The following is a 15,845-nucleotide window of genomic DNA, read 5'->3' as shown; positions in this document are numbered from 1 at the left end:
TGCTCTTTTTTTTTTTAAATATATCTAGGTGTTTTGTCTTAGCTTAATAGGCAAATCTCGAGAAGAACTAAAACCACTTATTTCCATTAAATTCCTTCGGGCACTCAGAGTTCTATCTCAGTTTGAAAGAATGAAGGTAAGAGAAAAGTTTCTAAACTAATTTATAGGTTTTTATTTCGGATTACTAAATTTCCACAAATTAAAAGCTTTGTAGTTTTCTCATTTGTATCTTTAACAAATACAAAACCTTATATTCTACTACATAAAAGTATAGACAAAAGGTATATTAGCTATACTTAGCAAGATTTTAGGTCTTTATTACTCATAAGATATGAAAACTAATAAAGATAAGCAAAAATAACCCAATAGTTGACAGAGAAAATATAGTCTCCAAAAGTAATACCATTCTAACCCACTTGGATATGTCTAAGTATTAATGAAATTATCTCAATGCTAAAAATATAACTGACAGAAAATGAAACTTTGATCAGTTAGCTAACTTTTAAAATTATAAGAACATTGTACATACTAAGTAGTTATTCACCGAATGAAATAACAGCTTGAATTTTAAAGTAAATTTACTTTTTTTAAAGTCACACATCACAAATTATGAATTCTTACCCTCACTTCCATGTTAAAACCTCTTCTGAACAATGTGAGGGAAACCAACAGGTTGAACCACATAAAATGGTGAATGTTTAGTCTTTTGGGCCTATAATGGAAATCCCATATGGCTCAACTTAATAGAAAAAACAGAGTCTATGACCACCACAAGTAAGTATGAAAATATTCAGTTACCAATTACATGCAGAAATAGTCTAATTTTATCTTTTATTTCATAATCTTCCACTTATGTTTTCTTACATTTTTAATTTACCTAGGTTATCTAACATTAGCCTACCTATTTGATATATCATGGAATATCACATATTCAATGTAGATAGGATCCAATAAAAAAATTATTTGTGTTTAAACTGTATTATTTTTATAGTTTATACATGATATGTTACATTTAAACTGCCATTCATTAAGAAACCATAACACAAATTCTTTCCACTTGGTTAAAAAACGGACACTTGTTTTTATCTCAAAATTTGAGTGATCATTATAAATCCAAACAGAAATGTAAGTAATTTAAAATATGTATTTAACCAAAAGCAAATTTCAGGAATTTTAATAGTATCAGCTTTATATGATAGATGTGTATACATATATACATACATAAGAACATGTATTAAGTAGATTAATTACTTTTAATATGTATGCAAGCATATGATTAATAATAATGTTTGTATAATTCATATGAATCTGTGATTGACTCATTATAACAGGATTTAGGCCTGATTAACCTATTCTCCAAATGCATTCGATTTGCTGGTGTTAGGCAAGAAATATTTTATTATGTAGCAAATACAGCAAAATTCCAATTATCATACACCCAGAATACAAAGATCTAAAATATTAATTGTAATTATTATAACTTATGAAACATTTTATTAACAACATCATGGAGGTCCACAAGGTGGTAATATCCCCACTGCTTTGATCTTAAACCAAAATAAGGAGTAAAAAAGCTGAAAAGGAGAAAGTGGTTGAAGAGGTCTGTAAGATTGAGGTTAAAATGACAAGACAACCAAATTTCCAAAACAAATACATATTAGTGATAGGAAAATTTCATAGAATATTCTAGGGCTATATAAACTACACATGGCCTGTTAACTCAAAGCACAGGGGCTGGCGTGGGGGTGGGGATAGGGAGATGTTGGTCAAAGGGTACGAACTTTCATTTATAAGATGAATAAGTTCTCAGAAAATAATGCACAGCATAGTAACTGTAGTTTTGATACTGTATTGTATACTTGAAATTTTCTAAGACAGTAGATCATAAGTGTTTTCACCACCACCATAACAAAAGGTAACTAAGTGAGATAATGGATGTATTAATTAGCTTGATGGTGGTAATCATTTCACAATGTATACATATATCAAATTATCATATTGTACACCTTAAATATGTACAATTTTTTTGTCATTTATACCTCAATAAAGCTGGGAGACACACATGCACATACACAGGTATAAACTAGATAATGAATGTAACTAAAATAAATTCTTCTTTATTGTAAAAAACATGGGATAATACTAAGGGTTTTTTCTTAATTTATATACATGGGAGGGTTGCCCAAATAGCAAATTGTCTGCCTCCAATTTAGAGAAAAGTTGGAAGAGATTTGCTAGGGAAGCTGCTTCTGTTTGTCAGAAATGAAGCGCTGTACCATCTGGTGCCATACTTTCATTAGAACAGCAACAGGATGATAGCCATGGTTAGGTCAAGGTCAGATCCAGATCTTAAGCTTCATCTCACCCTCTGGAAGTTCTGTAGTTGAATGATCCCTGGAGATATCTTATTGAGTATATAACGAAGCTACATGGTTACAAAATTAATGTTTTATGTATTTAATAAGCTTCATGTCTTGGGTGCTCTTACTGCTGAAGTATTTGTGTCAACCATACCTATTGCTTTTATTCTTACATAGGTGTATTTTCTAGGAGGCATAGCATTTTTCATCAGAGACACGAGTGGCTCTCTCAAATATCTACAATGTCAACAAAGGATCTGTGACCTAGTTTTAGAAATAAAATCAAGTGTTATTGAAAGCACAATTAAAAGTCAAAATATTAATTCAAGGACATAAAAATAAGGAATATAAGCAAGAAAGTACAGGTAAAAGGGTGTGAATCCAGTAATGGCTGAGGGAAGGAAAGATTAGAGTGGTAGAAAGAGAATCAATGGGAGCTCAGGAAAAAAAGAGGAGGAAGTGAGGATGGAGGAAGGGAGTCAAAAGTGTAAATGCTAAGAGAAAGATAAAGAAATATCAAAGATTGAAAATATTCTATTGGATATAGCAACTGGTTTACCTTTGCCATAACAGCTTTATTGGAGTGATAAGAATAACATTCTGCTTATAATATTAAAGAGTTACGAGAGTTGAGGAAAGGAGACAGTGATTATGGACTATTGCGGTTATTCAAGTTTAGGTGGTAGATTCATTTTCCAAACTCCCACTCTGGAGTGGCTCACCAGTGACACAGAGGTGTTCATGAGGAGGTTTGTGATGTTACGAGGTGCAGCTGCCCATTCAGTGTTTCTTGAAACAGTTTCTTGCCTCGACTTCATTGGTCTACAATCTCTTGGTCTTCCTCTTATTTCCCCCACCGCTTCGTCACTCTCTCCACTGTAGACTAATCCTCCCTGAAGCTGGAATCCCCAAGATGTAGAGCTAGGCCTATTTTGCTCTCATTTTATATGCTTTGTAGATAATCTCATACAGACCCACAGGTTCAGCTGTCTTGCTTATTTCTGGCACAATATAGGAAGTTGATAAACGTGTTAAATCAGTGAAATAATTATTTATTCTACTATTTTCACTAATTAGCTCTGTTGTCTTTTAATGGTTTTTTAGTACAAAAATTTTGAGAATACCTGGATTTTTTTTTTTTTTTTTTGAGGAAGATTAACCCTAAGCTAACATTGGCTGCCAATCCTCCTCTTTTTGCTGAGGAAGATTGGCCTTGAGCTAACATCTGTGCCCATCTTCCTCTACTTTTTATGTAGGATGCCTGCCACAGCATGGCTTGATAAAGAGTGCCTAAGTCTACATCCTGGATCTGAACCTGCAAACCCTAGGGCCCCAAAGGAGAGTGCACAAACTTAACTACTATGCCACTGGGCCAGCCCCAAGAATATCTGGATTTTTAATGTGCATTTTTTAATTGAAATTTGTTATTTAGGTTATTCAAATACTGGCATGTAGCCTATTAAATCTATAGAGATGGTCTTTTTTTATTATTTGAAAATGACATTACATTAATCAGTATTTCCAATTTAATTAAAATAGTTTCACATTTCTTACCTAAAGTTTACATGTTTATTTTTTATACGCCAGGTGGTTGTGAGAACTTTGATAAAAACTACTTTACCCGCTTTGAATGTGTTTCTGGTCTGCCTTATGATCTGGCTGGCTTTTAGCATCATAGGAGTACATTTATTTGCTGGCACGTTCTATGAATGCATCGACCCAACAAGTGGAGAAAGGTTTCCTATATCTGAAGTCATGAATAAGAGCCAATGTGAAAACCTCGTGTTTAATGAATCCATGCCATGGGAGAATGCAAAACTGAACTTTGATAATGTTGGAAATGGTTTCCTTTCACTGCTTCAAGTAGTAAGTACACTTTTGATTTTACTTAATTATATCCATATCGTTGGTGAACATAAAGGACAAACGTGGACAATTAATAGAGTTGGTTATAAATTATTTTAGCAATTATTAGTTAGTAGAAAAATGTTCTGAGACATACTATACTAGGCTCATTTGGAGAGACAAAAGTGAAATACAGTCCCTGCTCTGTTGGGAGAAGGAAGCGGAGGTGCAGGTAGGACTGACAGAGGAAATGGCAGGTACTGGCCAAACCTATTTCCACCATTACTGATCAGGTATTGAGATCACAATCCTTGGTTCAACTCAGGTTTGGTTCAACTGTTTTGTTTCTACCTAGTGCTTTGAGGAATGGCTTCTCAGTCACCCAAAATCTAGCAGCTCTGAGGAGGTGAATCATTTCTGTCTCACTTCTGCCATAGAAAAAGCACATAGATAGCAGTTACAAGTAACTATGACACTTGGGCAGTATGTATTTATTTACCATTTATCTATCTATTCATCTATCGCTCTCTCCATTTATACTATCTTAAAATATTTTAAGTTATTAACTACAATTAAACTAACTAGTTTTAAATAATTGTTAACAGACAACACAAATGTAATTAATGAAAAGGGTAAAGATCTCAATTACACAATATATTGAAGTCTGGTCAGCCTTACTAATCAAACGTTTTACTGGATTAAAAACAGATGGAGTTTTACTAGTTATTTGCTATGAAGCATAAGATTTCCATAAAAATTAAATACGTGCCGTTTTTGCAGGCAACATTTAATGGATGGATCACTATTATGAACTCAGCAGTCGATTCTATGGGTGTAAGTACAATATAATCTTAGAGCCATTGTTAAGGTGAAAGCAAAGTCATTTTTGCCATTCAGGAGCAGGGCACCAGCAATCACTGAATAATTAACACACTAAAAGCAAATGCTTATGCTAGACAGAAATTAAATACGTTTCAGATTGAGTATTTCATGGACAATGAAATCCTTCCAGGATTATATCCAATAGTTGAGGCCCCATAGGCCCATTTGAAGGATTATCCAACTCATAACAATAGTTAAACCAATGCAAGAAACTTTAAAATCCAAATAAACAAAGCAATGATACCCCTTCACCAGAGAGCCAAGAGGAAACATTACCTCGAGTAGCATTGTTGGATTTTCTTGTCATAAATAGCTCTATAAATCTTATGTTAAAAAAAAAATCAATATTTTGCTTATTTTCTTACATTTTTATTTATTTTTATTTTTAAAGACAATTTTTTTAGACAAGTTTTAGGTTTACAACAAAATTGAGAGGGAAATACAGAGATTTCCCATATACCCCCTGCCCCCTCACATGCATAACCTACCCCATTATCAACATCACTCGCCAGAATTTTTTATCAAGGATGAACCTACATTGACACATCATTATCACCCAAAGTCCTTTGTTTACCTTAGGGTTCACTCAGTGTTGTACGTTCTATGGGTTTGGACAAGTGTATAATAACACATAGCCATCATTATATTATCACACAGAGTACTTTCACTGCCCTAAAAATCCTCCATGCTCTGCCTTATTTTGTTTATTTTTTAACTTAACTTTTAGGTAGATATGCAGCCTAATTTTGAAGGCAATATCTACATGTATTCCTACTTTATCAGCTTCATTATCATCGGATTATTTCTTCCACTGAGTATGCTGATTGGCGTTATTATTGTTAATTTCAACAAGCATAAAATAAAGATAAGTATAAATATCTTTGTTCATCAATGCCTGAGAAAATCACACACGTTGATAAAAACATCCTGCTTCAAATAATTGGTTTAGGGTTCAGCTTAATGTCATTTTTACTTGGTACTTATCTAAAAAAAACGATTGATGCTCCTGTCTATTGATGAATATTGCTAAAATGTTCATCTATACATTGTTTTCTATATTCAAATGTATACACACAAATTTAAAAGTTAAAAATTACAAACATTTCTGTGCCTATGTTTATAAATAATGACGTGCTGAAAAATAAATAATATTTGATGCATCTGCACAAGTATGTGAAGAAGTGCAAGAAAAACAAACCATACTTTTTTATTCTTTGATATATTCAAAGCCTTCAGAGTCATAACCAGCATTGACATCTTGGTCAATTGGAGCAGGTTTTTCTGCTAGAAGTAGAGAGAGCCATAAATCCTAATTGGATGGCCTAAATAGGCGTGCTTGGAAGGAACAGGAGAGAATTCAGAGGCAGAATTGAACAACCTCTGTTTGGTGCCATCTCCACACAAAGACTCCCTTCTGGGCTTCTACAAATGTAAAGGGCTCAAAGGTCATAGAAGTCCACTTATTTTAATCATAGAGACCTACTTTCTATTAGGAGAAGGAAAGCCTTCTAAAAAAAATCAAAGAAAAAAATAGTTTAACTTTGAAATTCCATCTTTAGCCATGTCATCAAAGTTTAACCATGTGCAGAATCTGATAAACCACATCAAGTCTCTACTATCAGATGAGATTAGAGAGATCAGTGATCAAATATGCATTTCCTTGGATGCTTCAGCTTCCTGGGACTTTAACCTGAGGGGATAACATCCCAGGATTTGCTTCTCAGCTTCAAATTGATGAGCCCTGTCAATTTTAAGTGACTAAGTCCTGATTTAGAGCAGTAACAAGTCCTAATTCTTAGATTAACACATCATTAAATGTTCACTTCTTATTCACTTTGTATATTTTGTGTAAGGTACTGAAATTCACACTAGAAACACAGAGAAGAATAAGCCCTAGAAGGTGCTATGAAGAAGTAAGCCCAGGGGCTCTTGGAATAATAGTAAAAAATATCTTCTGATGGTATTTGGAAACTTAAGTAGTAGTGAACATATAAAAACACACATATGACCAACTCTTTTTTTCCAGCTTGTTAAAAGTTACAAACCAATGTTACCTTTAGCTTTTGAGTTCAGTCTCTCTTAGTAAACCTTTCCAGATATCCCTTGCTGTTTCTCCTTTGTCTCTGTCTAATAAAAGGTAGTCCTCAGAAGACTGGAAAATAGGGTTGACTACACAGAGGAAAGTGCACCAAAAGATAAGTGCATATCAACCATTACCAGGGTATATTCTGCATGTGTTTTATATAGATTTTTGTACAGAAAATCAGACATGTTTAAACATGATTTAGTTCATTGCAGTTAAGCCTTTTTAAAAGGATCGTCAATAATTGCCAAGCTTTGTAAAATACATATTAATTTTAGATGAAATTTGGATTAAATGTGATTTTAATATCTTTTTCTCTCATTTCTTTACCAGGGAGGCTCAAATCTCTTTATAACAGTAAAACAGAAGAAACAACACCATGCACTGAAGAGGCTGATGTCTGAGGACTCGCGAAAACCAGTACCTCGCCCAGGAGTAAGAAAACATCTAGACTGTTTTGAGGCCTCTAAAAAACTTTCCTTTATGTATCCTCTTTTAAAAATAAAAATGTGTTTTTAAAATTCTTAACAAATACTTTTGACAAAATTTTTAAAATACTTTCCCTAACAAAGCTTTTGATTTTCTTTTTGGTTTGTGTTTTTTTTTGACTATATGCTATAATTATAGTTTGGTAAAAACATAGGCCCTCACTTATTCTCCTATTTAGGCTGGGAGGGAAGTTGTAAGGCTAAACACTATGTGTGTGTATTTATATCCTATTAATAAGACTATTACATCTTTTTTATTGACCCACAGAACAAGTTCCAAGGATTCATCTTTGACTTGGTGACAAATCAAGTTTTTAATATCATCATTATGGTGCTTATCTGTTTCCAAGCGATAACAATTATGATAGAAAGTGACGAACAGAGTCCAAAAATGGACACTGCTCTCCACTGGATTAATGCAGTTTTTGTTATGCTATACACTGGAGAATGTATACTGAAGCTCATCTCTTTCCACTGTAACTATTTCACCGTCGGATGGAACATTTTTGATTTTATGGTGGTTGTTTTCTCTATTACAGGTAAGATTTTGTTTAGTCAGATTTTCATTTGTAATAACTTTAATTCAGGCAAGCCCTTACAGTAAATGTCTTCTGAGATATAGTCTCTTAATGAGCAAAGCAAGTATGGACTTTTTATTTCCAAACAGAATACCTTACATTTTTGCATACATCCATGTACACGTGCCTGATAGATACAAGATATTCAGAAATACTTCTTGAATTAATACATAGACTTTACTTCACAGACCACCAGGTAAAGGCTTAATTACCCCTTCAGTATATCACATACTTTATTTTTCTAGGATGACGCTCGAAGGATCTTTATGTCTTAGGTTGATATACTCTTTCAAGGTCACTATTGTTCCTTTTCCTCTAATCTCTAAAACTTTTTACAACTTTCACAACACTAGAGTTTTAGACTTTAATGAATTTGTCTCTAGTATTCTCCTACTCTGGAGATCTCAGTCTTTTATTTAACAAATGTATTTGATTATCCTCTTTGTGAATAGATACTATGCTACATTCAAAGAATTCAGTAGTAAACAAGGTAGGCATAATTCCTATATGCACACAGTATATAATCTATGAAGGGATACAGATAATTAAATAGTATATTTTAATGCGATGCTGTTAAGGTTATGATAAGAGAAGAAACACGAGATGCTACAGCAGCACAACAAAGTGAGGAGCACCTGATCAGTAAGTCGAGGTCAGAGAAAACTTCATGGAAGAAGCAAAAATCTAAATAGAGACTTATTAGATAGGAGGTAGCCAAGAAAGAATCTAGGATAAAAGTATTTTAGGCAGAGAAAGATTTGTTTATTGTCTGCCTCCCGTAAGACGCAAACTAGTATATAAGCTTTATGAGAGTAGGGACAATATTTAAGTGTTTCTTGTCAAGTTCTATTCTATGTAGTCAGTAGTGAAAAATGCAGATAAACTGCCCAATGTGCGTCCAGAAAATTCACTCATTCAGTTGGTAGTGGAAGCAGCACAACTATTATAGACAAGTACAAGAAGCTTGACTGAAAGACAGAAGAGGCCGCCTGAGAAGAAAGCAGAGGGATATGGAATTAAAGATCCCTATGAGACTGAAGGAAGAGTTGCTGAATCACAGATCTGGAAGGAGAGGAAATTGCAGTCAGAGAGAAAGTTGTTTGAATTTGAGAACTCAGAGGGTCAGATATCCTGTGTTTGGAATGTGGCCATAGATGTCTATAAGCAAAGTAAAATGATGAATGACTGAGAGACTGGCCTTTGAATGGGTGGTTGATGGTAGATGCTGGGATGGAAAGGGTGGCAGTGAGCCAAGTGCTAAAGTCTCCAATGAATATGAATGAGGGGGAATGAATAAATCATAGAACCAAGGAATGGTGGGAGATGGCATCGTTGAATGGCATGATCCGCAGTGTCAGAAACCTCCTTTCTTTCCTTGTAAAAATGATGGGAAGGAAAAGTGTCTGAAATCACATTGGAGAGAAAGACAGATGCTTGCTTATTCCATCCTTCTACCCTGAGAAATATGGAGTGGGGAAGAATAAGCTGTCTGTACTCGAGAGTGTTGCAAAGGAAATAGTGTCCTCAAGATAGAGTTAGATTTTAGATAAGAAAAGAGGTGAAGAAAATTTAGTGATGAGGATGTAGAAAAATTTGCTTACAATTAAATGGCGATACATCCTGCATAACAGAAGAGTTTGGAAGAGGAGGAGAAATAAAAATTTGAGTAAGAGCAGAAGGTTCACTAAAGCACTGTGGAGATTAGGGTATAGCCAAGATAGAATATCAGAGAAAATGCTGCCATTGGCCGTGACCAAGTTTAACAGATGAGACATGAGCCTTCCTTATTCAGCAAACATACCATCTTATTTAGAAGCTTCCTGGGATTCTCCCCTGCCCCACCTTCTCAACTCAAAATGAACCACACTCTCTCCAGTACTTCTACAGAACATCCTTTATGCTTTTGAGGGTAATTATAATTTCACCTTGGGGCCAGCCCGGTGGCGCAGCTGTTAAGTGCTCACGTTCTGCTTCGGCAGCCCGGGGTTCAACAGTGGGGACATGGCACCACTTGGTCAAGCCATGCTGTGGCAGGCGTCCCACATATAAAGTAGAGAAAGACGGGCACAAATGTTAGCTCAGGGCCAGTCTTCCTCAGCAAAAAGAGGAGGATTGGCAGCAGACGTTAGCTCAGGGCTAATCTTCCTCAAAAAAAAAAAAGGGAGTATAATTTCACCTTGTTTTATAGTTATAGCTCTCACTACCATACTTCTTTCATCTACCCACCACCACCAGAAAAAAGTTCTAGGCAAAGATTCATTTACTCAATTCATATGTAAAGCTCCTAAGGACCCAAATACTATTTATGAAATTAATTAATTAAATTATAATCTGTGAATCACCAAATGTCAGATATTTTGTAATTATATTTACCAAGTAGGACTTTCTGCCTTGCATTATAATTAGTTTAAATGTCTACCTCTACTCTCTAGATTATAAAGTCTTCAAGGACAGAAGTCATGTCATTCATCTTTACATATTTGTATAACACCTTTATTAGGTATCCAATAAAGGTTGGACTGAACTAAATTTCTCGGTCCAAATGCAATCAGAAAAAGGTATGACTACTGTCTTATATTATGGATTCATGCCATCTGTGATTCCAGAAGTGCTTGATCTATAGTACTCTTAAGATGATAATACAAAGAATTCTCTTCCAAATTTGGCTAGATACTTTGAGCATTTCCACAGTTAGTATTTGGGTAACCCAAACTTTCAATATGTGCTAACTGTTATGTGAGAAGGATTAATAAATGATCTTAATATATAGAAAAAATGAAATGTAAATAACTTATGTTCTGCTGAGTACAATCATATTTGAATAATTTTATTGCCTGCTTTATCTTTTCCTACACCAAGGACTACTTCTGCCTCTGATGGTAGGACCCTACCTTGTGCCTCCTTCCCTTGTGCAACTGATACTTCTCTCAAGGATCATCCACATCCTGCATCCTGGGAAAGGACCAAAGGTGTTCAATGATCTGCTGCTTCCTTTGATGCTGTCTCTCCCAGCATTGTTGAACATTGGTCTTCTCATCTTCCTGGTCATGTTTATCTATGCCATCTTTGGGATGTACAATTTTGCCTATGTTAAAAAGGAAGCTGGAATTAATGATGTGTCCAACTTTGAAACCTTTGGCAGCAGTATGCTCTGTCTTTTTCAAGTTACGATATTTGCTGGTTGGGATGGGATGCTCAATGCAATTTTCAACAGTAAATGGTCTGACTGTGATCCTGATAAAATTAACCCTGGGACTCAGGTTAGAGGAGATTGTGGTAACCCCTTTGTTGGGATTATTTATTTTGTCAGTTACATCCTCATATCGTGGCTGATCATTGTAAACATGTACATTGTTGTTGTCATGGAGTTTTTAAATATTGCTTCTAAAAAAAAGGCCAAGACGTTGAGTGAAGATGATTTTAGGAAATTCTTTCAGGTATGGAAGAGGTTTGATCCTGAAATGACCCAGTACATAGACTCCAGCAAGCTTTCAGATTTGGCAGCTGCTCTTGATCCTCCTCTTTTCATGGCAAAACCAAACAAGAGCCAGCTCATTGCCATGGATCTTCCCATGGCTGTTGGGGACAGAATTCATTGCCTTGACATCTTACTTGCTTTAGCAAAGCGAGTTATGGGTACAGATGAGAGGGTGGAGAAAGTTCTTTCAGAGATGGAATCAGGGTTTCTGTTAGCCAACCCTTTTAAGATCACATATGAACCAATTACAACTACTCTGAAACGAAAACAAGAGGCAGTCTCAGCAACCATCATTCAGCGTGCTTATAAAAGTTACCGTTTGAGGCAAAATGACAAAACTACATCAGATATTCATATGATAGACGGTAACAGGGAAGTTCAAGCTACCAAAGAAGATGCCTATTTTGACAAGGCTGAGGGAAAGTCAGCTATTCAAAGCCAGATCTAATCCCACTTCCTACCTTTTCACCTTCTTCACATTTCCCCAAAACATGAGAAGTTTAAATCAGAAATAAAAGCAAAGATCAGAGAAAGTAAAGATTTCACTTAATATTCAATTGTTTACAACCCGGGGAATTTAAGCTTTGTTCTCAAGACTCCAAGTCAAATTCACTTTTTACCCCTATATATTCAGTCTAACCAAGACAACCCCTTAATATCACTGCAGAGTTAAAGTGGGTTAAAATTCCCTTTTGATAATCCAACGCTTGTTTTCCCTATACGGCTTCTATGGTGTGTGCTTCTTCTGGAGGATGGGGGAGATGGTAGTAGAGATTAGTTGCAAGGGCTTCTTCATATAGCTTATGTCTACTTCAACTTAGTTACAAATAAACGACCACTGTCTTAATGTGGGGTCGTGTTAGAAAAAAAACAGCACAATGCTACAGGCCATTAAATCATAAACTTGCCTAGACAGATGCCAACTGGAGGAAGAGGAAGGGCGATTCTCGGAGTGCCTTTGAGATCCATTACAGAGACTCTTGGGCTGATTCAAACCACGTTTGAAAAAGATTGATTGTAGCCCCATCTTTGTTTTTGTTTTCATTTATTTTTGGTACTAGGAGCTAATGTTTCCTAGTTCTCAGATTCCTGGTCTCTCATCTCTCTGGTTAGTTCCCCCCAATCTCCAGCTCTTTAACAGAATGCATTCACAGAACAAGAAGCACAAGGGGAACTACAGTTATTGCCGACCTTTTCCTAATTTTTTTCATGTACACTTTTTTAAAAAGCATACATTTACTAAAATGATATAACAGAGAATATTACAATAGACTCGAGTCTTACTTTAGCATAAAACTGGCGTATTTTTTACCATTTATCCATAATGTAACATTGAGTATGTAAGAGCTGGCAAAGACATGTCATAAATAAGAACTAGAAAAGTCAAGGGCTACCATTTTGTCTAGGGATTTTCACAGTGTCTTGATCCCTAGTTGGAAACTGGCCACTTTGAAGTACTTTTCATTGCACTTTATGACTCTTTATAACTTAGAGAAAGAAAATGATTGCTCAAACTGTGAGGACTCTGAATTAGGAGATCAAAGTGTAAGTTTGTTGTTGGTGGTGGTGTACAACATTTGTGTATGCAAGTTAGTTGTCACTTTCTCATTTATCTTTCCAAGTATTTTTGTTGTTTTTAATCTCATCACATCCATAATTACTCTGTAAATTGTTTTATGTTTGAAAACTTTAAAATCCTAAACATTAATTTTCACTGTTGAAATTATTTTTAAAAGATAGGCACAAGTAGTGTTTTTCTGACATAGTCATAAAAATGCAGTCCCTTACACCCATGTAGTTTGAGATTCTGATATTTATCTCATTTGTAAGAAGATTGATTTCAATGTGCCTACAAAGTTCTAAGGGGTTCATAAAGAAAATATGTATACTGTTGACTTAAATGACAAGTTTTAACTATGTTGTATGACATTCAATATCACTTAAATTCAGTAATTGTGTTTTGTTATGCATGCATGATCTTGAGCCTTAACTATTGTAATCTATTTCTGCTCCTCGGAATTGTATCAACTGACCAAGATGCCTTTGGGGGATCCCCTAAGCAAATGTAATTTCAGGGTTCTGTTTCTCTCTCTAAGTGTTCCTTCTCTTTCTCCTCCTGTTCTCCATCAAGCAATGGGGACCAGTGAGGAATCAGTGTTAACTGGGTGACATGGTGACAGCTGGTGCTTTATCTAAGCTTCTCCCCTTTCTATTTCTTGGAAATGCTTTAATGTGGAAACTGCTTCAGATATTTAAACGAAATCTTCTCTTGCTTCTGTAAATTTCGTGAAGACCACGGACTGATTTTAGTTTGAAAATTGTGTCTTTTACTTGTAAACCATGTTTGCCACTAACTTTCCAAAAACTATGTAAATAATTATTTTTAACAAAGTGTTTACAATATATTCTACGTTTTAGATACTATAGAAAATAGTAAAAACAACTTGTTAACCACAGTAAGCTTTGCTTTTTTTTCTTCGATAACTCAGGTTGTCAACTTTGTATAATAAGAACTTTTTAAAATGAGACTGACATTAAAGCTTATTCATTCAGGCTCAAAATTCGAAACTGGAAACTCTTGCGCCTGCTTTGGATTCACTTAATTTTGTAAAATAAATATTAGTAAGCTTACCAGAGACCTCCTACACGTTGAAAAAAATGTAAAAATCACTCCTCTTATCAAAATCATCATTACAAGCTTACTAGATATATATGAGTATTATTAGAATACGCTTTATGAAAGATAATGCTGAAATTAAATTTACTCATATGCTACTACATGTCAAAATATGCTTCCTTTAAAAATTTTCTTTCTGCTTCTTTAATAAATATAATGCATTTTAAAATGGTGTTTACAGATGGTGTTTACAGCTACCATTGATTACGCAGACTGTTATGCTCAGCTTTGTGCTGAGTATTTATCATGCATGAACTGAGCACTCACAACTCATGAAACAATGATAATTCTCATTTTATAGATGGAAAAAACCAGGCTTAGAAGGGTAATGAGATCTTTTATATGGCCTAGAACTTGTCATTGACAAGGCCAGGACTCCAAACCAGGTCTGTTTCAGAGCCTTATTATTTAACCACTCTGTGCAATAGCTTTCTAGTAATAAATGACTGAAGTGGAGACAGAGGAAGCTTAAGATGAATTAAATTGTTGTATAAAAATAAGAAGTCTCTCTCTCTCTCCCTTTTTCCCAATCTTCCCCTTGGTGGGGGGAATTTTAACAGTAGAGACAAACCCTAGAAGAATGAATGGCACAAGGGATAAAATTGTAGAAGTTTTCTTATTCAACATTTGTAGAACGGTAGATACTAGAGGTAAACCCAGAGCCTGGGTAGATATGCATACATACATACATACATACATACATACATCCAAAGCTAAATCTGAGACCAAACGACTAGGGGAAAATATATGACACAGCTGATTATAATAAATGGTAATTTTTATACCACTAATGTAAATTATAATATGTATATAGGAAAGAACAATGGGTTCTTCATTAGAAATTACAGGTGAAGTTGGTAAAGTAGACCTCTGAAGAAAAAGAAAGATTTTATCAATTAGAGAAAAGGTAACCATATTCAACACAAAGACACTTTTATGGAGAGGAGTCCATCATGGAGATGAGACCTAAGGTTTCAACTTACCCTTCTTCAGCTTAGACAATAAAGAAGCGAGGTGAGGGGCCAGCCCCGTGGCCAAGTGGTTAAGTTCGCGTGCTCTGCTTTGGCAGACCAAGGTTTCACCAGTTCGGATCCTGGGCGCGGACATGGCACCACTCATCAGGCCATGCTGAGGTGGCATCCCACGTGCCACAACTAGAAGGATCCACAACTAAAATATACAACTATGTACTGGGGGGAATTTGGGCAGAAAAAAAAGAAGATTGGCAACAGTTGTTAGCTCAGGTGGCAATCTTTAAAAAAAAAAAAGACGAGAGGAGAATTAAAGACGATAAAATTTTCACTGTAGAGATTGGGTAGAAAATTGGAGTAGAATGAGTCTGGGCACTCTGAATCCCTCCCCAGGCATGCTTTATTTTGCCCTTTGATTCTTGAACTCTCTCCTTTCTTAACTGTTCCTTTTTGTGAATTTCAGATCTGCATTTTCGACTCCAA

General features: G+C 35.2%; 1 protein-coding gene across 2 annotated transcripts in view; it reads left to right on the top strand.

The window, feature by feature from the left end:
- SCN7A (sodium voltage-gated channel alpha subunit 7) overlaps positions 1-14,170 on the top strand; it is an 86,686-nt gene extending 72,516 nt beyond the window's left edge. For both annotated transcript variants that reach the window (XM_070581527.1, XM_070581528.1), the window contains exons 19-25: positions 29-136; positions 3,948-4,226; positions 4,986-5,039; positions 5,815-5,952; positions 7,501-7,605; positions 7,927-8,197; positions 11,096-14,170. In XM_070581527.1, coding sequence (XP_070437628.1) covers positions 29-136; positions 3,948-4,226; positions 4,986-5,039; positions 5,815-5,952; positions 7,501-7,605; positions 7,927-8,197; positions 11,096-12,162 — 2,022 coding nt within the window. In that variant the 3' untranslated portion in view covers positions 12,163-14,170. The remainder of the gene's footprint in view (positions 1-28; positions 137-3,947; positions 4,227-4,985; positions 5,040-5,814; positions 5,953-7,500; positions 7,606-7,926; positions 8,198-11,095) is intronic.
- The last annotated feature ends 1,675 nt before the right edge of the window (positions 14,171-15,845 follow it).

The sequence above is a fragment of the Equus przewalskii genome, chromosome 17 (assembly GCF_037783145.1).
Source record: "Equus przewalskii isolate Varuska chromosome 17, EquPr2, whole genome shotgun sequence".
In the NCBI taxonomy this organism is placed as follows: domain Eukaryota; kingdom Metazoa; phylum Chordata; class Mammalia; order Perissodactyla; family Equidae; genus Equus; species Equus przewalskii.
Note: the sequence above shows the minus strand (reverse complement) of the source record. Positions and strands in the feature narration are given on the sequence as shown.